This window comes from Scardinius erythrophthalmus (genome assembly GCF_964197995.2).
Source record: "Scardinius erythrophthalmus genome assembly, chromosome: 13".
Classification (NCBI taxonomy): Eukaryota; Metazoa; Chordata; class Actinopteri; order Cypriniformes; family Leuciscidae; genus Scardinius; species Scardinius erythrophthalmus.
In genome coordinates, this window is record NC_138233.1 from 4,160,806 (window position 1) to 4,185,813 (window position 25,008).

At 37.1% G+C, this 25,008-nt stretch overlaps 1 protein-coding gene across 3 annotated transcripts in view; it reads right to left on the bottom strand.

Annotated features, from left to right (window-relative positions):
• Window positions 1-1,237: 1,237 nt before the first annotated feature.
• The window catches only part of acsl1b (acyl-CoA synthetase long chain family member 1b), a 41,416-nt gene continuing 17,645 nt past the window's right edge, over window positions 1,238-25,008 (bottom strand). For 2 of the 3 annotated variants that reach the window (XM_081383059.1, XM_081383060.1), the window contains exons 5-21: window positions 24,480-24,581; window positions 23,273-23,372; window positions 22,991-23,166; window positions 21,244-21,276; window positions 21,100-21,151; window positions 20,933-21,006; window positions 18,864-18,941; window positions 18,646-18,780; window positions 17,025-17,159; window positions 10,763-10,858; window positions 10,617-10,689; window positions 10,213-10,301; window positions 9,718-9,834; window positions 3,621-3,764; window positions 3,430-3,531; window positions 3,201-3,272; window positions 1,238-2,293 (exon numbers count right to left, since the gene is read on the bottom strand). In XM_081383059.1, the coding sequence (XP_081239185.1) occupies window positions 2,153-2,293; window positions 3,201-3,272; window positions 3,430-3,531; window positions 3,621-3,764; window positions 9,718-9,834; window positions 10,213-10,301; window positions 10,617-10,689; window positions 10,763-10,858; window positions 17,025-17,159; window positions 18,646-18,780; window positions 18,864-18,941; window positions 20,933-21,006; window positions 21,100-21,151; window positions 21,244-21,276; window positions 22,991-23,166; window positions 23,273-23,372; window positions 24,480-24,581 (1,719 nt within the window). In that variant the 3' untranslated portion in view covers window positions 1,238-2,152. Of the gene's footprint in view, window positions 2,294-3,200; window positions 3,273-3,429; window positions 3,532-3,620; window positions 3,765-9,717; window positions 9,835-10,212; window positions 10,302-10,616; window positions 10,690-10,762; window positions 10,859-17,024; window positions 17,160-18,645; window positions 18,781-18,859; window positions 18,942-20,932; window positions 21,007-21,099; window positions 21,152-21,243; window positions 21,277-22,990; window positions 23,167-23,272; window positions 23,373-24,479; window positions 24,582-25,008 lie in introns of all 3 variants that reach the window. The other variant, XM_081383061.1, reaches the window with a different exon arrangement.

Here is a 25,008-nt window from a genome sequence, read left to right on the forward strand (position 1 = left end):
TAATAAACGTACATCTTACGACTTTTATTTTGCTACACATCATTTAACAATATTTTAAATTTACAATTTGTTTTATTTTATGTACAATCAACTTGGATGTTTGCAATTTTTTACATCAAACTAACTTAAAAAATGATTAGAATCTTGTATAACAAAAAAATGCTTAACTTATTTTGATGAGTTACAACAATGTAAAAACATATGTTGTAGTAACTTATTAATCATAATTTTTACAGTGCACCACTGTTTAACCGAGTCTTTCTAAAGCAATCCATATCAAGAATAATCAATAATACTCTATATATTTACTAAATTAGTTTTGATTGCAGTTCAAACAAAAAAATGGCAAATTGCAAATAAAGTTTTAGTTACATTAAATTATATAAAATAACCTACAATTTAATTTTAGCAAAGTGTAAAAAAAAACAACAACAAAAAAAACATCTTTAACCAATTGTTCATTAACCATAAATTATATTTAATTTCATTCATGTACACTTCTTGCATGGGAAATTTACATTAATATCAAGATAATATTTTTGATTACAAGAATCGTTGTTTTAACAGTCATTTTAACACACACACACACACACACACACACACACCGTTTATTTGGCTCATCTACAGGTCATAAGCATGATTAAAACAAATAACAAAAACAACCTGTGCATAATAAACACAATTACAATGAACATGAAACAGCAACCAATGAAATATAAGGATGCATGTAGAAAGCTTCTAACAATATGAGATTGTCACGCTTATATTAATAATATTATATAATAATATAATATAATACACCTGAAAACAACATAATGTCATCTGCCATTAAAGCCTTCAAATAAATAAGCACTTATGCAACAAAACTGGATGCGGTCTGTGCTGAGAATGCAAGCCGTCTTAAAAATAAAGTCATCATATACACAGCATATGGCTTATATAGATAGATATTCATATTAATCACCGCTGATTGATACTTGGCTGTGTTTAAACGTTCAGGCCAAGAACGATGACTATAACGATAACTTTAATCATAACTATATTAGCATAATGTCTGTTTATTCTAAGCGCACTGCCGCTTTAAATGCTTCCCGCGTTAAAAGCAGGATGGATTCTGATTGGCTGTCGTTCTTATAGTTCATCAGGCTGTAAAAAATTCGGAAATTTATTCAAAGGATATTATTTCTGTCATTATCGTAATAGTTGTGGACTCTGCTATTCTTTCATTTTGATTTTTACAACTATATCTTCATAGTTATCGTTATATTAATTGTCCTTGGCTTGAGCAGGCCTTATTCATGAAACACAAGCAAAACTAATTTGACTAAATCATTCATAAAAACACATTATGAACCATTTGTACAAGGCACTATTCTTTGGAACAACTGAGTATGTAGCATTATAAAAGTTCTACATAAATATGTAGAAAAATAAAGTCTGTGTTTCTTGAATAAAGGCCCGGTTACAGTATTTTTTTCTAAAACAAAAACCTCTTCACTATTTTTATTTTAAGTTACCTCATGTCCTGACAAAGATTTCAGACCATTAAAACTACTGGAAGACAAAATCTTGAAATATTTCCCAGTTTCCACCAAGTGTTTTGCACTTCATGTCGATTCTGAGGTAACTTACAGTACTATTAGCTTTGTTTGTTAGCATGTGTGCGTTAGCCCCTCTCATCAATAACACTCAAATGCAGCTGAAGTCCATTAATAAGGCACATTTTTTTCCCTGAGACTGTACAAATATTTCTCAAACACACATATACACAATGTGAGATCGTTACAGAAGCTGAATTTAAAAATTTGAGGCCACAAACTTTAAAAAAATGAAGGTTAGCTGTGTTAAGCATTGACATCATGTTTGGCTTTTCTACACATTATATCATCACAAGAAAAATGCACTCAAATTAAAGAGGAATAATTTTGTCTACAATAACAGAATTAGATGTTTGCTTAGGTTTATCCTCTTTCTTTTCTCTTAAAATAGTCAGGTGGTGTGAAAATATGGGATGTTTGCCTGAGTCGAAGCCTTCGAGTTACAGAACGGATCTAGGGTATTTAATCTTATTAAACAACAGGCTCATTAAGTCTCTGATCGCTCTGTTCAGTCGTGAAACCCAGACCAGCTCATCTGAGGCTCTTCCTCGGGTTTACATTTTGATGTTGGAGTAAAGCTGGTCGATCTGTGTCCTGAAGTGTTCCCTGAGATCGGCACGTTTGGCTTTAAGGGTGGGCGTCAGGAGGCCGTTTTGGATGGAGAACATCTCAGTGTGCAGAGCAATGTCCTTCACCTGAACGTGAAGACGATGGAAAACGTTCATCATTTAATAAATCATTAATATATATACTTGCGGTCAAAAGTGTGAAATAATTACGATTTTTTAAAAGTCTCTTCTGCTCACAGAGGCTGCATTTATTTGATGGAAAAATACAGTAAAAACATTAATATTGTGAAATATTTTTACAATTTAAAATGTGTAAAATCAATTTAAAAATGTAAATCTATGTGAATATATAGTAAAATGTCATTTATTTCCTGTGATCAAAGCTGAATTTTCACTGTCATTTTCAGCGTCACATGATCCTTCAGAAATCACTCTAATATGATGATTTGAAACATTTATGATTATTATCAATGTTAAAAACAGTTGTGCTGATTAATATGTTTGTGGAAACTGTGAAACATTACCATTTAAAATGTATTATGATCTTTTTTAAAAAACAAAATTAATACTTTTATTCAACAAGAATGCATTAACTGTAATGACCGTGTGCACTGTAAGCTTATAAAACAGTCATAACTTCATATTTTTCAACTAAAACCATATTGTATCTGATCAATAACTTCTCATTAATGAGCAAATGCACATTAAAGTTTTGCATGCTACCATCTTTTTACCATGCTACTACTTTGTTACCCCCTTTTTATCAAAAATAAACCAGTGCAATGCACAAAAATACGTATTTCTGAAGGATCATGTGACACTGAAGACTGGAGTAATGATGCTGAAAATTCAGCTTTGATCACAGGAATAAATTACACTTTACTATATATTCACATAGAACACAGCTAGTTAGAACTGTACTAATATTTCACTGTTTGATTGTATTTTTGATCAGATAAATGCAGCCTTGGTGAGCAGAAGAGACTCTTTCAGATCATAACTTAATACATTTCATTATAAAGACGAAACTCACCTGTTCAAAAGACATCAGGCCACTCTCTTTACCCAATTTGACAATGTCCTCCAGAATAGCTTTCTTTACCTCCTGAAAACATCACACATTTATTTATTTATTAACGGTTTATGAAGAAATGAGATCACTTCAATTTAATTCAATACCCAAATATACCAACGCATACAAACTTCCTGAAAAACGAACAAAATGCAAATGGCCACACGCGCGAGATCTGCACGTCTACTACCTTATTTCTGCACAGTTCTTCATATGAGCCCTCGATGCCTCTCTTCTTGGCCCAGCCGGGCAGATAGTCCGGATCGGGAACAATGACGGCAACCAGACAGGCCTGGAGAGAAAGATCAAATAAATAAATAAATAATAATAAACAGCCATGTTATGTACGTGTATGCCTCCATCTGAGCGGTACTGTCTCACCTGCAGACTGTCTCCGTGTACGAAGGCCTGTGACACAGCTTCACTCCTGATGTAAATGTTCTCGATCTTCTCTGGAGCGATGTATTCTCCCTGAGCCAGCTTAAAAATGTGCTTCTTACGGTCCACGAGCTTTAGAGTGCCATTCTGCAATAAAAAGATGCCTGGTTGCTTGACTGTGTGTGTGTGTGCATATCTATGTGCACTTTCTGTCTTCATACAATATAAACATGGCATATCAAAGTAATATTTGACTGTATTTTTTATCAAATAAATGCAGCCTTGGTGAGCATAAAGCCCGGGACCCACCAAGCCGACGCCGACGAACTAGCGCTGATGAAAGCCGACTGTGTTGTCGCCTCGCGTCGGGGGAACACAGAGAGAACTACAGCCGACTGTCAGTAAATGAGACAACTGTCTATTTATGCAGATATGTTTTTTTTTCACATAAGGTTTATACGTCATCCGAAAGCTGAATACATAAGCTTTTCATTGATGTATGGTTTGTTATGATATGACAATATTTGGTCGAGATACGACTATTGTAAATCTGGAATCTGAGGGTGCAAAAAAATGGAAACATTGAGAAAATCTCCTTTAAAGTTGTTCATTTATGTTGGCGATTGTGCAGCATTCACTCACACAAATACATGTTTTATATATTTACTGTAGGAAATTTACAAAATATCTTCATGGAACATGATCTTTACTTAAAGCGTTAGTTCATCCAAAAATGAAAATTCTGTCAGCAATTATTCGCCCTCATGTTGTTCTAACCCCGTAAGACATTCGTTCATCTTCGGAACACAAATTAAGATATTTCTGATGAAATCTGAGAGCTGTCTCACTCCTCCATAGGCTTCTAGGTGGCCGAAACTTGCTGGTCCAGAAAAGTTATTAAAGAGATCGTTAATATAGTCACTAACGCGCTGCGCAAAAACACTACGTGAACCAACTCGAGGCACAGAGAGAGAAGGAAATGAATAGTGGAATAAAGTCGTTATTTTAGTTTTTTTTGCGCACAAAAGTATTCTCGTCGCTTGATATACTTAAGGTTGAGCCACTGGAGTCACTTGGACTATATTAACGATCTCTTTAATAACTTTTCTGGACCAGCAAGTTTCAGTCCCTTAGAAGCCTATGGAGGAGTGAGACAGCTCTCAGATTTCATCAAAAATATCTTAATTTGTGTTCTGAAGATGAACGAATGTCTTACGGGACTGGAACAACATGAGGGCGAGTAATTACTGACAAAATCTTCATTTTTGGGTGAACTAACCCTTTAAAGGAGAACTCCGGTCAATTTTAACATTGAGCTCATTTTTTTGTACATTTGGAGTGCTGTCAATACAGAGAACAACGACAAAAATCTGTGTTGCCTACACCGAGTTATTCTATTTTTAAAATTTGCACCCTGTTGACTTCAATGGGGCAAGTACTAAACCTGCTTTTAGCCTCTTAACATCCTTGATGTGTCATTACAAGTGCACAGCCAATGTGAGTGATTCCTTCAGAGTGAACACGAGTGAATCTGACTGCAGTAGATGTGAAAGATATGTATAAAAATGATGTTATTTAAGCCAGCGCAAATACCTTTGTTTACATCCTGTTTTTCGGTTTAAGTCCAAAGTAGTCGATTGCCGAGTTCACCATTGTCTCATTGGCTACGTTCACACTGCAGGGCTTAATGCTCAATTCCGATTTTTTGAAAAAATTCGATTTTTTTGCAAGGCCGTTCACATTTCCAATTAAATGCGACCTTTTGTGATCTCCTGTGTGAACGTGAAATGACCCAGAAGTGACCCGCATGCGCAGAAGAGTACTCAACGGTCAACGACGTCACTTGTTGTTTGCGGAAGGAGCTAAACTTTAACCAGAGCCCGTCTCTGCTTTAACTAACTGTGATTCTCTCACACACACACACACACACACACACACACACACACGAGCGCACGCAGCGACCGTTACACAAGAGCCAGACAGCAGCCGCTGACCTATCTAATATCAGATTCAGCACAAATAAGTTAACATAACGTATATATAATGGCCGTGGGCTTTTTTTTTAATTTTTTTTTAATTAACGGGCTCGTCGAGGTCGACCCGTTCGGCAGATTTACCTCAGCTCGACGAATATGCAGTCCGTTTTCAAACCGACGACTACTTCAATGCAGAAATATGACGTTTTTCGCGTATCAATGACGTGCGGGTCGGATACATGCGACCTGGCCGTTCAGACTGAAGTCGCATTTCAAAAGATCGGATATGTATCGGATTTGGGACCACATACCCAAGTGGCCTGGGTCGCATTTGAAAAGATCGGATCTGTGTCGTTCAGACTGTCATGAAAAGATCAGATACAGGTTGCATAGGGGCAAAAAAATCGGAATTGGGTCGTTTCAGCCTGCAGTGTGAACGTAGCCATTGTCGAGTTTAGTTACCTATGATCACGCGCGTGAACTCGGCAATCGACTACTTTGGACTTCAACCGAAAAACAGGATGTAAACAGGTATTTGCGCTGGCTTAAATAACATCATTTTTATTAATATCTTTCACATCTACTGCAGTCAGATTCACTCGTGTTCACTCTGAAGGAATCACTCACATTTTCTGTGCACTTGTAATGACACATCAAGGATGTTAAGAGGCTAAAAGCAGGTTTAGTACTTGCCCCATTGAAGTCAACAGGGTGCAAATTTTAAAAAGAGGATAACATGGTGTAGGCAACACCGATTTTTGTAGTTGTTCTCTGTATTGACAGCACTCCAAATGTACAAAAAAATGAGCTCAATGTTAAAATTGACCGGAGTTCTCCTTTAATATCCTCATGATTTTTGGCATAAAAGAAAAATCGATAATTTTGACCCATACAATGTATTGTTGGCTATTGCCACAGATATACCCGTGCGACTCGAGACTGGTGACGTGATCCAGGGCCACATTTGTTCATCTATATTCATCACTCTAAAAGGGAAACCGTCGCTGCAGATACACAAGCCACAAACAAAGCAGTGCGTGCTTACCGTTTTTAATATCAATCCTGCTAAACACTTTCTGTATTCCACTCTGCTCATGTTAATATTGAAATATTGGCCAGGGAACACTCAGGTAAGATGACGTAACATTAGAACCGCCTTCAATCTGTACCATTTTGACTTCTTTGCTGCTGTTTTGCTATTATTCACGTGCACTGACTCATTCACTAAGCTGAACAGCCAATCAGAGTCCTCTCTCTCACCGACGGCCCAACTAGGCCTGTCGCAATAATCAATATATTGACTTATCGCACAATATATGTACATGACTTCAATCATTTTTGTTGACGCAATATATCGCCCATTATGTTTACATGATAATGAACATTTTGCCTATCGTGTTTTCATCTTGTCTGTTCTCCATGTCAGAGGGCAGTTCCTTCATGATGTTTTATTCATACACAGAGCGGTCATCGACAGGTGAAAAAAGGCCATTATAGTGTTTTCCTGACAACTACAGAACAAGTTCAAATGCACTTGATTTCAAAGCTGTAATCCCCTGTTCTGGTGCAAATAGAAACGTCACGGCGTAAATAGTTTTAGCAGCAGATGAGGCCTGTTGAGGCATCTGTGCCTGTGTTCATACCAAGCGGCAACCTGAGGCCCTGGTCTGAGACAAAGGGCTAATTACCATTTGACCTCCCCCATACGACCTCACTTCCGCAAACTACTAAGAACTCACACAAGAATATGGTTTAATGTGAATGTTTATCATTGACTGTTATGTTTTTGGTGTCATTGAAATGTCTCAAAGTGAGTGGTACAGATATCTCATATCCAGATAGATGTAATAAGGTTTATAGAAGTTTAGAGAAAACTGGTTAAGGCATTTGAGGGTGGTTTTCCCCATCCCCCATATCACCTGGGCAAACAGGATAAAGGAAGGTGTGCGTGCTCTATCTGGGGCTCTTCTTTGCTGGTCACGAATGGAATAGGTGGTCTCTGTCTCTCTCTCTCCCTCTCTCTCTCTGTCTCTCTCTCTCCCTCTCTCTCTCTCTCTCTCTCTCTTTCTCTCTCCCTCTCTCTCTCTCTCTCTCTCTCTCTCAAGCTGGGTAAGATTCTTTGGTGTAACCAATGTATAACCATGTTCTAGATATTTGAATTGATTGTGGAATTGATCTCTGATATCTGAAATATTAAATTGTTATATGAGATTATTCTAACTGATCTTGACATTGTTCATTTAATGGTTAAAAGGAATAGTCAAACATTCGCTCACTTTTAGTGAGGCACAGATATTATTAAAACCTTTCATTTATGGAGTCAGATGAAATAAACGAGTAAATATATGATTAATATATTACAAATTTAACCAACCAATACTTTGCATGAGTGAGGACAGAACACGTGAGACCTTCCCCGTGTATTGGCGAACCGGCAGATTGGACCAATATAGTGGGCCTTACAAAACCAACACGGAAGTGAATTAAATGGCAATTCATCAACTGGCCGCTTGAGGCTGGCTGCAGAAGTGAGTCAAATCTGCATAATGCCCAACTTTACAGCAGAAAATAACATGTTTACGGCCAGAAGCAAAAAGTGGCTTTGCTCTATAAAGCTAATTCTGCCCTTCATGACGACTGTGAGGGGGGTGAATATTTTTATAACTCATCCATTTACATTATATTAAGCCTTAAAGTTCTGCATAATTAAGGGTGTGTCCACTTTTGAGTGACAGGTGGATTCCCGCTGCTGTGGTCATTAGTCATCATTAGCCGTTTGTTTGCGGTCTGTTAGCCGTCACGTTACCTCAGCTCATTGTCTGACTGTAAAAATAAATACCGTATATACCCGACTATAAGACGACCCTGAATATAAGACGACCCCCCCATTTTCCAGACTTATTTTTGGGACAAAAAGAGATTTTTGTGGAAAAAATCTGGTTTTCAACAGAAAATAATTTTATTTGAAAATTGCAGTGATAATTCATTCTCTCTCTTCCAGCGCGCACGCGCAACTTTCTCTATCTCTCTCTCTCTTGCGCTCTGCGTCTCGCACGCGCACCTCTCTCTCTCTCTCTGCGTCTAGCGCACCTCGCTCTGCATCTCGCGCGCGCGCACCTCTCGCTCTCTCTCTGCGTCTAGCGCACCTCGCTCTGCATCTCGCGCGCGCGCACCTCTCGCTCTCTCTCGCTCTCTCTCGCTCTCTCTCGCTCTCTCTGCGTCTCGCACGCGCACCTCTCTCTCTCTCTCTGCGTCTAGCGCACCTCGCTCTGCATCTCGCGCGCGCCCTCTCGCTCTCTCTCGCTCTCTCTGCGTCTCGCACGGCAGAGAGGAGCAGCATTTTAATTCAGTTAAACACAGAATGTTGCTTCTCTAATTTTACATGCAAGTATAGCTGAAATCATTTGTCTTAATGGGTCATGTTTCAGTCACTATTTCATATTTATTCAGTTGTTCTTTCTCCCTTTCCCCCCGTGATTTTGTCTATATCGCGAATATAAGACGACCCCCCATTTTTCAGCCTATTTTTAGGACAAAAACCTCGTCTTATATTCGGGTATATACGGTAAATTCGGGAGCGACGCGCTGCCAAGATGGCGACGGTCGGCCACGCCCACTTTAGGCTTCAAAAACGGTCTTCAGAAACCTACGGGTGACGTCACGGACACTACGTCCATATTTTTTTACAGTCTATGGTTCATACGGACATCTGACTGCTAAGCAGGGTTTGTGTTTTCAGCAATTTAAAGCACCTTTACTTTACAGAGAAAAGAAAGCCAGGGAAAAATCTGTAAATGGAACATTTCAATAAGTGTCGTTTGTGCTTTTGCAAGTGCATTTTTTTTTTTTTGAAAATGTTTATTTACAGGTCGAATCGGCCGGAAAAAAGCCGACGAGGACCAATTTCAGACGGCCGAGCGACGGATTGGTGTGTTCCAGGCTTTAGAGACTCTTTCGAAAACATTAGAAAAATCTCACTGACCCCAAACGTTTGCATGGTAGTGTGTGTTCTACATGCAAGTCATTTAATCAGCTTCATCATGCTTTATTATTAATATTATGCACCAAAATAGTGGATGTAAATTCTTAATTAGAGTAAAATGTGCTTGTAAAGACAGTCTTACGGGAAGCCACCGGCCGATGTCTCCTGTGTGAACCCAACCTCCTTCATCGAGAGCTTCCTTTGTCTTCTCAGGGTCTTTCAGATATCCCTTAAAAACATTAGGACCCCTCACACACACCTGCCAGAAAACAACAAAACAACCTGTCAAATGTGAGAAAGAACATATGCACACACACACATACACACACACACTCTCACACACACTCTCTCACACACACACACTCTCACACACTCTCACACACACACACTCTCACACACACACACTCTCACACACACACACTCTCACACAAACACTCACTCTCACACACACACACTCTCACACACACACACACACTCAAAAAATGAGAAATAAAAAACTAAAAGATAACAAAAACACAGCAAAATTATTATAACTTTAAAATTAAAGTGAAATCAGAAAGTATAAAACTAAAATCTAATTCAAAATAGGAACAAGATCTATCATTGTATATTAACACTGACTGACACACACACACACCTCTCCCTCGCCATTAGCGGCATAATAGTTCATCTCTGCCACGTCCACCAGCTTGATGTCATTACAGGGCAGAGGAGCGCCAACATGACCTGCAAAACACCAGAAAACAGTCAACATACACAGGCAGACAGCGTGTGGGTGTGTGTGTGTGTGTGTGTGTGTGTGTGTGTGTGTGTGTGTGTGTGTGTGTGTGTGTGTGTATGCAAAAATGCAGAAAGTTGTGTGTAATGGGTAGTTTTAGGAGTTGGGTTAGTGTAAGGAGAGAGAATATAGTTTGTACAGTATAAAAACAATTACGTCTATGGAAAGTCCCCATAAAACATGAACACAACATGTGAGTGTGTATGAGTGTGTGTGAGAGTGTGTGTGTGTGTGTGTGTGTGTGTGTTAGAATGCGTGTGTACCTGCAATCCAGTCTCCTGGTAGTGTAACGGTGCTGCCGGCAGTGCATTCGGTCTGTCCGTATCCTTCATAAAACTGAGGAAACAACATTTACCTCACAGCACTGGTAAAACGCGTGTAAATGTGTGTGTTAAGAGTTAAACTGCACCTGGCAGCCCAACGCCGCGCGCAGGAACGTGAGAACCGGCGCTGACACCGGTGCGGCTCCAGTCACCATCATCCGCACGCGCCCTCCAACACTGGCCTTCAGGGGGCAGCACACACACACACACACATCAACACACTCATGTACACAACACTGGCCTACAGGGGGCAGCACACACACACACACACATCAACACACTCATGTACACAACACTGGCCTACAGGGGGCAGCACACACACACACACACATCAACACACACATGTACACAACACTGGCCTTCAGGGGGCAGCACACACACACACACACATCAACACACTCATGTACACAACACTGGCCTACAGGGGGCAGCACACACACACACACACATCAACACACACATGCACACAACACTGGCCTACAGGGGGCAGCACACACACACACACACACACACACACACACACACATCAACACACTCATGTACACAACACTGGCCTACAGGGGGCAGCACACACACACACACACACACATCAACACACTCATGTACACAACACTGGCCTACAAGGGGCAGCACACACACACACACACACATCAACACACTCATGTACACAACACTGGCCTACAGGGGGCAGCACACACACACACACACATCAACACACTCATGTACACAACACTGGCCTACAGGGGGCAGCACACACACACACACACACATCAACACACTCATGTACACAACACTGGCCTACAAGGGGCAGCACACACACACACACATCAACACACTCATGTACACAACACTGGCCTACAGGGGGCAGCACACACACACACACACACATACACACATCAACACACTCATGTACACAACACTGGCCTACAGGGGGCAGCACACACACACACACACACACACACACACACACACACACACACACACACACACACACACCAACACACTCATGTACACAACACTGGCCTACAGGGGGCAGCACACACACACACACACACACACACACACACACACACATCAACACACTCATATACACAACACTGGCCTACAGGGGGCAGCACACACACACACACACACACACACATCAACACACTCATGTACACAACACTGGCCTACATATGAGGTGTGATTTGTGCATTTACTTTGCAAACTAAGCAATCACCGTGTCAATCGTCGCGTACCTTGCCGTGAACAATGACGTATGATATCGTGCGTGTGGATGAACGTCTGGATAACGTACGTGTGGATAAACGTGTGGATGAACGTCTGGATAACGTACGTGTGGATAAACGTGTGGATAAACGTCTGGATTAATACTTAGGCTATATTCTATTATCTTTACTATTGTACCTTTTTAATTTAGGATATGATCAAACACACACGTTTTCGTGCTTTTGTGGGTTGGGCAACAGTGTAGACACTATTAGTAATCAGTATAATAATAATTAGTATAATTATATTTACCCAAGATTTAATATAGTAGGACTGCAACAAGTGTTAGCTATATTACTTAAGGCTGCCAGTTAGAAAAAGGTAAATCAATTAATTAAATCTTGCAGTTGGTATTTGACAGATTTTATTGCCTACAGCAATTTTATAAAACTAAACATTTAGTAAACATGTCTAAATAAAATGCCTAGGTTAAAAAAAATTGTTAAAAATTACCCAGAAACTAACAGTGATGTGTTAATATTGAACTATTGATATGTTATTGTGTTAGTATAGTTTTGACCAATAAATTTAACACAAATATAAATCGTTGGATTATTTGGCTAAAATTTTGCATTAACCATATGTTGTTGTTGTTGTTGTTGTTGTTATTATAGTCGTGCAAATACTTTTCAAGTTCAGTGCACTGACAATATTTACATTCAGTTAGAAGTAGTAAACCTTTTTTTTTTTTTTTTTTTTTTTTTTTTAAATGTATTGGTTGCAATTGTTTTAATTTACAAACCAAGCAATGAAGACACAAAAAGAAACACGCTGAAGTCAAGTAAATGTAATTACATACAAACTCTCATAAGCTGACAGTGTGTTGAACACCTCCAGGAACAAACAAACACAGGATGAACGCCCGCAATGTAACAAGGCAAAAGAACAGGTAGCAGTCTTTAATTGGGCTTGTTAGTACGGTGACGCATTGCTGCAACAAATATTATTTTTTTCCACTCAATTATGTCGTAATAACGAGATCTTATGTCGTTTTATCTCTTCTCGTAATAACGAGATCTTATGTACGACATATTTTCTTGGCCTTATAAGGACATGTGTAGTCATGTACAAAATATGCCTTTATCCACATACAATTTATAGCCAATCATTTTTTATCACTTCAACGTTCAAAAATCTGAAGCAATAGCAGCCCCTAATGGACAATGTTAAAATATCAAATTCTGCACACACCTTATTAATAAACCATACTATCCAGAAAAGCAGATGAGCCCGAATATGAACACAACGCATTTAATTACACGTTAAGCGTTTCCCTTCCATAGAAACCTTTTATTATAAAGAAAATAAAGGTGTCTCTTAACGTGTCTTTCGAAGCCGGTGCACAGCAAATCCTTTAAATTGTATTCAATGTAAAAGAAAAATGAAAAACATAAGTAGGCAATAAAATAAACAAATTATTGTGGCATTTATTAGCCCTCAAACAATATTTATTTTAAAGCCTAAACGAATTTGTTTAAAGAAAAACACCAGCGTTTGGCGTTTATCTGTATAGGCTAAGTGTTTCAGCCGCCCTTTTCAAACTGGCGCAAGAAAATGCAACATAATTTGATTTGTTAAACATGAAGAGGATTATCCGTCTGGCATGGCCGCTCGCTCTAACGTTAACCTAGATAAATGTTCGCTATTATAAAGCGCATATCCACTGTTTGTGCGGAGTGTGGAGCGCGCGCTGCATGACATGGCGCCGGTGCCATCACTCGCATTTTCCTATCAACAGTGGAAACAACTTAAAATACTCCATCATTTCTGGTCATACAGAAAAGAATAATACATCAGTCGCCACTACTTTTATTTGTGTAAACTCACAACAAGAAGAAAACGTTGCGCTTTTGTAAAATAAAATAAAACTCCATACATCTCCGCTGTAGCCTAGATGCGCCTTTCATACGGACAGGATTACATAATCAGATGGTACCGTATTTTTTTCGTTGGTGGACATTTTTTATAAGCTTTATATAGATAGCTATATTTCTCATGTCTGTGAGGCTTGTCTATACACTGTTTTTCAGTTTATTTTTGAGACGCGCTCCAATTCACGGAGATCATGAAAGCGCGCCCTGTTTGATATGTTTGCTGGCAGCCTACATTGATTTAGAAAAGACTAGTTTATTAATAAACAGTTAAAATGCTTCGTTATTTTTTTCAGACACATTTATTATCATTAGCCTACTTTTGCCGGTGCTTTGCGGCAAGTTTTATGCATGGGCTTGAGCGCGGAAGGCTATAGCCTATGCAGCCAGGATTGAATATAAACGTGCGATTAGTCCTAATTGCTTAAATGAATGACTAGTCTAGACAAGTCTATGGCAACTCTAATCAATAGCCTACTATTTGACATTATTTAATTAGTAGGTAATTAGTATCCAGCTATTTACATTAAATTAGTTGAGTTAGCATAATTAGTTAATGAACTAATAAAATAAAGTTTAAATTAAGAAACTAACAATATATTTCTATAGCATTGCTTATTCCACCACACAAAGGACTGTTTAGAAGGTGACAATCCGGCATGTGAAGACTGTAGGCTGTATCTTAAAGATTTTTGTATTGTATTTTCTGTTATAAAGACGAATATTGACATTTCGTTAATTAAACAAAATAAGAACATAATGTTGTAAAAAATAAACAACTTAGGCTATGTTCTGTTAGATGACTACTTTTTGTTTAATTATATCTCTAGGTAATAAAGGTATAGCCTATTAACAAAAATAAATATTATATATTATATATTATATAAAAAAACTTATAGGCCTAGGCTATATAAAATATATTTTTTAAAAAGGGCCTCATTGATTAATTTGTTTAATTTGATTAATTGTTCGCCTCTGATTGGGGGCTGCTATTATTTGCTTAAGCTTTTTGAATGTAGAAGTGTGATAAAGGCGTGATAGGCTTTCAATCTTATGTGGATAAAGGCATATTTTGTACATGACTACATATGTCCTTATAAGGTCAAGAAAATATGTCGTTTTAATGACATAACATCTCGTTATTACGAGAAAAACATGTTCTTTTTGTATAAAGTCCCTATTAATGAGCTGAGGAGACATGCATACAGAACAGACAGAGAAACCCATAAAACATTACGTTTAACAGGTAAATTAAAATCAGTCAATGACCAGTTAAAAAATAAATTAATAGGCTACCTTTATTTTTTTAACCTTACTTCTGTTTTTTATTTACAATATTACCTTTAAACATACACATAAATAAATATATAAACATACATGAGATATATTACTAATAGTGTGTAGGCCTACACTTTTGTACAACTCATAAAAACATGAAAACAGTGTGTTATGAATGATCATATCCCAAATTAAAAAGGTACAATATTAAAGAAAATAGAATTTAGCCAGTTTTATCCAGACGTTTATCCACACGTACGTTATCCAGGCGTTTATCCACACGTACGTTATCCAGGCGTTTATCCACACGTACGTTATCCACACGCAAAGTAAAAAAATTCCTTACACAGCTACGTCGCCGCCACGTCACCGCGCACTTTGAACGCAGCTCCAACACGTGGCCGTGACGTCTAACGTCTCATATCTTACATCTGACGCCTGATTACTATGGGATTTTGGCCAGACGACTGGCGAGCGTATACACGTTAGTTCACCTCTCAGTTTGCTTCGCGATCGCCAAAAAGTGCACAAATCACACCTCATACCTACAAGGGGCAGCACACACACACACACACACACACACACACACACACACACACACACACACACACATCAACACACTCATGTACACAACACTGGCCTACAGGGGGCAGCACACACACACACACACACACACATCAACACACTCATGTACACAACACTGGCCTACAAGGGGCAGCACACACACACACACACACATCAACACACTCATGTGCACAACACTGGCCTACAGGGGGCAGCACACACACACACACACACATCAACACACTCATGTACACAACACTGGCCTACAGGGGGCAGCACACACACACACACACACATCAACACACTCATGTACACAACACTGGCCTACAAGGGGCAGCACACACACACACACATCAACACACTCATGTACACAACACTGGCCTACAGGGGGCAGCACACACACACACACACACACATACACACATCAACACACTCATGTACACAACACTGGCCTACAGGGGGCAGCACACACACACACACACACACACACACACACACACACACACACACACACACACATCAACACACTCATGTACACAACACTGGCCTACAGGGGGCAGCACACACACACACACACACACACACACATCAACACACTCATATACACAACACTGGCCTACAGGGGGCAGCACACACACACACACACACACACACATCAACACACTCATGTACACAACACTGGCCTACAAGGGGCAGCACACACACACACACACACACACACACACACACACACACATCAACACACTCATGTACACAACACTGGCCTACAAGGGGCAGCACACACACACACACACACACACACACACACACACATCAACACACTCATGTACACAACACTGGCCTACAGGGGGCAGCACACACACACACACACACATCAACACACTCATGTACACAACACTGGCCTACAGGGGGCAGCACACACACACACATCAACACACTCATGTACACAACACTGGCCTACAGGGGGCAGCACACACACACACACACACACATCAACACACTCATGTACACAACACTGGCCTACAGGGGGCAGCACACACACACACATCAACACACTCATGTACACAACACTGGCCTACAGGGGGCAGCACACACACACACACACACACACATCAACACACTCATGTACACAACACTGGCCTACAGGGGGCAGCACACACACACACACACACACATCAACACACTCATGTACACAACACTGGCCTACAGGGGGCAGCACACACAAAATTGACCCATGTGACTGGTTTTGTGGTCCAGGGTCACAAATTGAGAATTGTGCTCTAAACTTTTTATAGATTCAAGTGTTTTGTATGACTCTGTATTCCCCTATTGTTATTGTTACTGCAATAAAGCAGGTCAATAATACCTGGACTTTCTTGAAGATGATCTTGTCCCAGATGCTGTCTCTCCTCATGATCCCGCTCAACATCTCGGACTGTTTCCTCCTGAAAGCGAACTCCAGCACGCGTCTCTTCAGGGAACTGTTGGCCTGACCGTAGATCTGAGAGACGGGAGAGGCTTCACTGCGTCATCTCACACACACACACACGGATCATAACCGGGAAGGGTTAACACATATTTCCCTCAGGACAAAATTACTATTTTATTGTTATTTTAATTACAAAAAGTAAACAAATCAATAAAGAAATATTACTATTGTACTGTAAAATAATACATTTACTATTTAATTATTATTCAAAATAATATTTGTATTTACTTATTTTAATGATAAGAAATTAAACACATCAATAAAGAAATATATTACTATTGTAATAATATTATTGCACTGTAAAATAAAAATGTGTAATCATATTAATAATAGTAATAATAATAAATCACTATTATTATTATAAATTAAATCAATAAAGAAATATATTACTATTGTAATACTATTGTAAAATAAAAAGTCATCATTAATAATAAAATCATATTAATAATAATAATAAATATTTTATAGTAATAACTATATATTTTATTATTATTTTAATTATAATATAAAATAATTAGTTATAATACATTATTATTTCTATTATTCAAAATAATATTTTTATTTTAGTATTATTATTTTAATTATAAAATTAAACAAATCAATAAAGAAATATTACTATTGTACTGTAAAATAATACATTTAGTATTTAATTATAATTATTCAAAATAATATTTGTATTTACTTATTTTAATGATAAGAAATTAAACACATCAATAAAGAAATATATTACTATAGTAATAATATTATTGCACTGTAAAATAGAAATGCGTAATCATAATAATAATAAATCATTATTTTATTATAAATTAAATCAAGGAATATTACTATTGTAATACTACTGTCAAATAAAAATTCATCATTAATAAATAAAATAATAATAATAATAATAATAATAATACTAAATATTTTATAGTAATAATTATATATATTATTATTTTAATTATAATATAAAATAATTATAATTATAAAACATTATTATTTTTATTATTCAAAATAATATTTTTATTTTAGTAAATTAAACAAATCAATAAAGAAATATATTACTATTGTAATAATACCATTATATTGTAAAATAAAATAAGTATTTGATCATAATAATCTATATTTTAAAATAATAATATTTGATAATAATATTTATATATTTTGTAGTTATTCTAATTATAATAATATTAAATAATAATAATAATAATAATAATAATAAATCATTATTTTTGTCATTATTTTAATTAGGGCTGCACGATATTGAAAAAAAATGCAATAACTGGTTGAATAATGAGATATACAATATGCCATTCGATATTGCTTTAAGTGTGTAAAATATATTTTAATTATTTTTATGCATTTTAAATGTATTTGGAAAAAGCAGCAGTTTTCCCCTCTACTTTACGCACATGGGCCGTGCTTTTGGCAAGAAAATATGAAAATCAGTATAAATATGCAAAATTTCAATCCTGTCTCCAGTAGCGAGTTAAAGCCAGTGTCTGATCTGTGTTCTCACCCTGTCAAACATGCGGTTCAGCAGACGAGGGACCACAGGGAACACGGTGGGCTTCAGGGTCACGAGGTCGTCCATCAGAGCGCGGATGTCACCCTGGAAGTATCCGATGCGAGCGCCGTGCACCAGAATCACTCCCTGGGGAACAGAGGATTATTACAAATCAGAAATAATGCATTTATTGAAAACAAATCTGAATAAAGAAAAGCGCCTGAACATGCCTGTACGACTCTCTCGAACATGTGTGCCAGCGGCAGGTAGGAGATGTGCGCGTCCTGAGGGCTGATGGGACAAGCCGACTGGAAGACAAAAGTGATGTTTTATCCTACATATTCAGAAACGGTAACATATAATCACAGGTCCAGGCACTCTGGAGGATGGGGCTTGCAAATAAATTATTACATTTAACTCTTTTCCCGCCATTGAGGGAATTTGACCGAATTTTCACTGTTATACGGTACGGGCCGCTATTGCACATCTTCTGAAAGAGTAGAGAATCTACAGATCAAAACACAGGTGAAGAAGAAGCAGAAACCAGCGGTATCATATGTATAAAATAACACGAGCATCAATATTAAACAGCATAAAAATCAATGAAAGTTATGAAAATTAAGAAACGTATCCACATTCAAGTGTTGTTTAAAAAAGTGCATTAAGCTAGAATAAATAAAAAAATTCTAAGTTTTAATGTGTTGCATGTTCAGATATTCATACAACAAAATATTCTGGGGGCCATTATTATATATCTATCTATATATATCTATATATTATATATATTTATATATATATTTTAGTAACTCTGTTGTGTGTTTTTGTCATTTTTATAAGTTTTAATTTTTCTATTTACATATTTTTTATTCAATTTTATTTTTATTATTACTTATTTCAGTACATCAACTTAAACGATGAAAATGAGAAATATTGCCAAGGCAAATAGTTTTTGTGTGTGTTTATGTTATATATATATATATATTATATATTTTTTTATATATAAACTAGGGCTGTCAAATTTAGCGCGTTAATAACGCGTTAACGCAAAATCATATTAACGGCACTAATTTTTTTAACGGACGATTAACGCAGCGCGTATTTTCTGTTTGACCCGTGGCCCAAAACCTAGTTGGAGAAATGCAGATACACAGTGTTGGCAACTTAGCCACATTGCAGACCCCTTTAGCGATTTTTTTCCCTTCAACAAAGCGCCCAAACCTTATTTAGTTTCTGAGAATATACCGGTACCGCCGGTACTGCTCTCCCAGCACGCGCGCGCGCCTCTCTCTCTCTCGCTCTCTCTCTCTCTCTCTCTCTGCGTCTCACGCGGAGGAGCAGCGCTTTAATTCAGTTAAACACAGATATTATGTTGCTTCTCTAATTTTACAAATATAGCCGAAATCAGAGCACGGATATTGTCTTTAGCTTATGTGTATTTGATTTCACCAGACGACGGCTCGATTATCAGAATTTTTGTGCAGATTAACGTCTTGGAAGGGAGAGCTGGTTATGTTTATTTGGTCGCGTTTCAGTCACCATTTCAAATTCATTCCGTTGTTTGACAACAGAAACAGTAAAATATACGTTTTATTGAGAATGTATTGAGAATTTAGCTTCATCAAAATGGGCACAGAGAGAGACAAACTACAATGTAATAATAAATGCTAAATGTACATTTAGCATTTTCAGAAGAGCTGCCCTGTCATGCAAAAATATAAACATGTTTGTGTTAGTAAATTGCTCAGTGCAAAGAAAGAGAAGTAATGGGAACCTGGTATTTCTTTTTTCTTTCTACATGTGTCTAATAGACATGAACAAGTTCTTTGAAAAACATCTATGACCTTTGAAACATGTCTCGTCTTCATGCTATATTGACTATGGTTTCAATAATTAACATACATTTGCATAAAGCATCTATATATAAACATTTATATATATATGTATATATATATATATATAACATAAACACACACAAAAACTATTTATATCTATAAATAAATATATATATATATATACACAGTACAGTATATTACATATATATATATATATATATATATATATATATATACATATTTGATTTAATTTCTTTTATTTCAAGCAACAAAAATGTTTTTTATGGTTTTAGTTTTAGTTTAGGAAATTCCTGATAACTTTTTGGATCAAAGTTTGTAGCCAAAGGTGATAACAATAGTCCCAGCACCTAAAATCCACTCTTCCTCTTATATAGTGTGATATAGGGTTCTATAATGTGTTATATACTCTTATATATCTTATATAGTGTGATTAAACGAGACAGTACCTGTGTGACCCGCAGGAAGGCCGCAGTGTTAGATATGATGTTCTTGTGGGTGAGCATCGCCCCTTTAGGGTTTCCTGTGAGAAACACAGAAAAAATTAAGCAAATGAAATCCCACAAATGGCCAATCAGAATCAAGTAACAAACGTATGATGCAAACGCCATCACACCTGTGGTTCCACTTGTAAAACATATAATGGCCAAATCATCCGGCTGAGGCGGCTGTGAACACAGATATACAGAGAGGACTCAGTAAATATAGAGAATTATACAGGAACATTTAAAAAAACTGAAAAAGAAACTATGGCACTGACCGCAGGACACTGGTGATGAGTCTGGCCGATATTCTGTAAGTGGAAGAGAAACTTGTTTAATTAAATGAAGGAGACGGAGGAAGTTCAGCGAAAGAGGAAGAAGCTGCAGACGCGAGTGAGGTTTGTGTTTGCGGTGAACACTGAGGAAACACAGACTGACAGCAGTCGAACACAGCGAGCTCAGCAAACTCATCTCGCTCGGGGAGATACACAACTGAAGGAGCACATCACAACTCACAGTGTGAATCAGGGTTTCCCAAACTGCAGGGGTGTAAGATGATATAAAAAGCAAACAATTAAATAATACAATTAAAATAAATTCATTAAAATAAATTAATTAATAAAAATAATAAACTAAAAACAATCAAAATAAAACATTAACTAAATATGTGTGTGTGTGTATATATATATATATATATATATATATATATATATATATATATATATATATATATATATATATATATATATATATATATATATATAAAAAAATTATACACACACACACATATATATATATATATATATATACATATATTATATTTTTAAATATTCATTAATTATATATATTTTAATATATTAATTATGTTTTTTTTTTTTTTACTAAATGCAAGTATCCGAGAACCATGAACAAGCAAATCTATTTTTAAATTATTGAAATACTAACTTAAAATCTCAAGTAAATATTTTAAATCAGCTGACAGTGAAAAAACAGTGAATCCTGGTTTAAGGAAAACTTTCCAGAAAGTACAAGCAACTACTATTGAAAGAAAGAATAAAACTTGTTTAAAACTGCATTGTCAGACACACGAACAAATATCAAACCAGTGTGAAATGTTCTGCCATGTGATCATGGCTAATTGGTTAATTAAAACATTCATTAAAATATTCCTGAAACACTAACAAAAAACAAAACAAAACAAAATGTGGAATTAGCATGTGTTTTTGGACATCATCATAGTGATACTGTGGATTTTGTGAATACTATGATATTGCTATGAAGTGCCATGCAAATGTTATGGCACAAGAATAAGATAATCAATCATGCGTATGATAATCAATCATGCACATCCATCATTAGCCATCATGCTTTCATCCAAAGTTGCGAATTTAACTTGTGGAATATGGCATAAAACATCTGCGAATAAAGCATGAGTTGCGTCTCAGTAAACGCTGTCATGTTCTCTTGTGTTCGGATGCTGGTGTTTGAGAAAGTGAATGTATGAGACGCTTCTGGAGGGAATTAAACCGAATCATTCTGATGACAGACTTCGGCTCGGGCGTTTCAGAGTCACCAAACCAACATCTGAGATGCTGCGATGCGATTGGTCCGCTGGTTAGTCCAGTTATCCAATCACAGCCTCTGCTGAGTGTGTTGTTGTGCATCGGTAAAATGTGTTTCCATCAAAGTTTATGAATGTCTTCTTATCGGATAAAAAATAATCATGTGCCTAAACTGAGCACACACGTTTTTTTATGCACAATTTATGTGCATATTGGCATTTTTATGCAATATCCCAATATTTGAATAAAAATAGGTAGATTGAAACTGATTGAAACACCGATTTTATATTGTTTCAAGGAATTTCTATAAATTTAAATGTCACTGCGTTCTGAGAGCAAACGACCAAGACAAACAAACCAGACGCAGACACACACACACACACACACACACACACACACACACATGGATCTCGCTCAGTGGGGTCAAGCACATATTTGAGCAGACAGTCTGTGGTTTATTCACCTCTGCGTCTCTCAGACTGATGATGTCGATGCCGCACTGCTGTCCTCGGCTCACCAGATCAGCCTCGAAGTCTTGGATGAGGATCAGGGTTTTGAGCGAGTGCTGTTTGCCGGAAACACAGTCCAACAGCAGCCTGGCCTTCTCGGGTACGTCACACACCACTGTAGAGATGCAGGCTGCAAAGCACACACACACATGCATGACGCATATCTGCACGTATACTAAATCAATGACTGATAAATAGACCTTTTCGAGATCAAACTGCATTAGAAGCTTGCGTACTTTTGTCGAGGACGTAGCTTATGGCGTCTGTGCCCAAGGTGTCGTACAGAGGAACTGATATCAGAGAGTATGTGTAACAGGCCAGCTCTGAAATCGTCCACTGAGGGAAAGATTTATGATATTAGACACACAAAATATTCACAATCTATAACAGGCACAATCCATATGAAGAGTGTTGGAGGACACAGATGGTTTCATGCACACATGTATTCACACATGCAGAATACAAAGTTAAACAGAAACTCAAGGCAGTTTTTAATATTGTCATTTCAATTTCAGTTTCAATTTGAGATAAATTTTTATCCTTTAAAGGTGAAGTGTGTAATTTTTGCACCAATAGCACCACCAAACAGAATGAATTAATTAAGTAAAGAAGAAAAAAAAAGATTATTTTAATAAAATAATAGAATTAATAATTATTTTATGAATAATATTAATAAATAATATATATATGTATATATATATATAAAATGATTAATTATTTATTTATTATTATTACTTTATTTACTGCTACTATTTATCGCTGTGTATATATATACACCTATATACAGTATGTGTGTGTGTGTGTGTGTGTGTTATATATTATGTGTGTGTGTGTGTGTTATATATTGTGTGTGTGTGTGTGTTATTTATTCTGTGTGTGTGTGTGTGTGTGTGTGTGTGTGTGTGTGTTATATATTATGTATGTGTGTGTTATATATTGTGTGTGTGTGTGTGTGTGTGTGTGTGTGTTATATATTATGTGTGTGTGTGTGTGTGTGTGTGTGTGTGTGTGTGTGTGTGTGTGTGTGTGTGTGTGTGTGTTATATTATATAAGATTTAAAAAAATACTTAAATATACATAAAAACAAAATAAGTTCAAATAATTCAATAAACAGATTTTTTTTTAACTTCCTTCTGTCATTGGTCAGAAGAAGACTTAAAGACTGATGCTACTTGATAGAAAAAGTACTTGAAGTATTCTATTAAAAAATAATTACACACTTGACCTTTGAATAAGTTTTTATAATTTAAGATTTACATCATATTTATAATTTACATCATTGATTTAAATCTGGTCAAAATCTAAACACACTAAAACTCAACTTTTTATCTTTTGTCAAATCAACTTAGATTCACCAATTTTGTTCAGATAACATAATATTTTGAGTTTTGGTTGATTATGCTATTAATTTGTGTAATAAAGGCCATATCTCTGAGCTCTGACCTCTGGTCGGTTCTGGGAGAAGATGCCGATGTGTGGGTTTCCATTTTTCGAGTGTCCTTTGTGTAGAAATGCCGATCCCAAATTCTCCGCTCGCTCAATCACCTGAGGAACACCACATGACGAATACCATAAACCCTGGTGCATCCATACATTCATGCATTTGATCATTCCCTGGGAATCGAACCCATGACCTTGACTGTTCCAGTGTCATGCTACAGGAATGCAGTATCACGTGCAGTTTAACCAGAAACTAATCACCTGAGAAATGTGCAGTTAACCAGAAGAGTCTGAACACCTGTGTCAGTGCGACCTTTACAACCGTGTGGACAATCTCCAGAACCTGCACTAAAGTGCTCTGAAATCCCAAACCAGCTTCTCTACAGGTGTGTGTGTGTGTGCGGGACGCTCTGATTACACATGACACACGCTGAAGGAACACAGTGTCTCTCTGCACGAGTCCTTCAAAGCAGAGGACGCATTACTGCACAGGTTTACAGCGTGCTGGATGTCAGTGCATGGACTGGAGTTA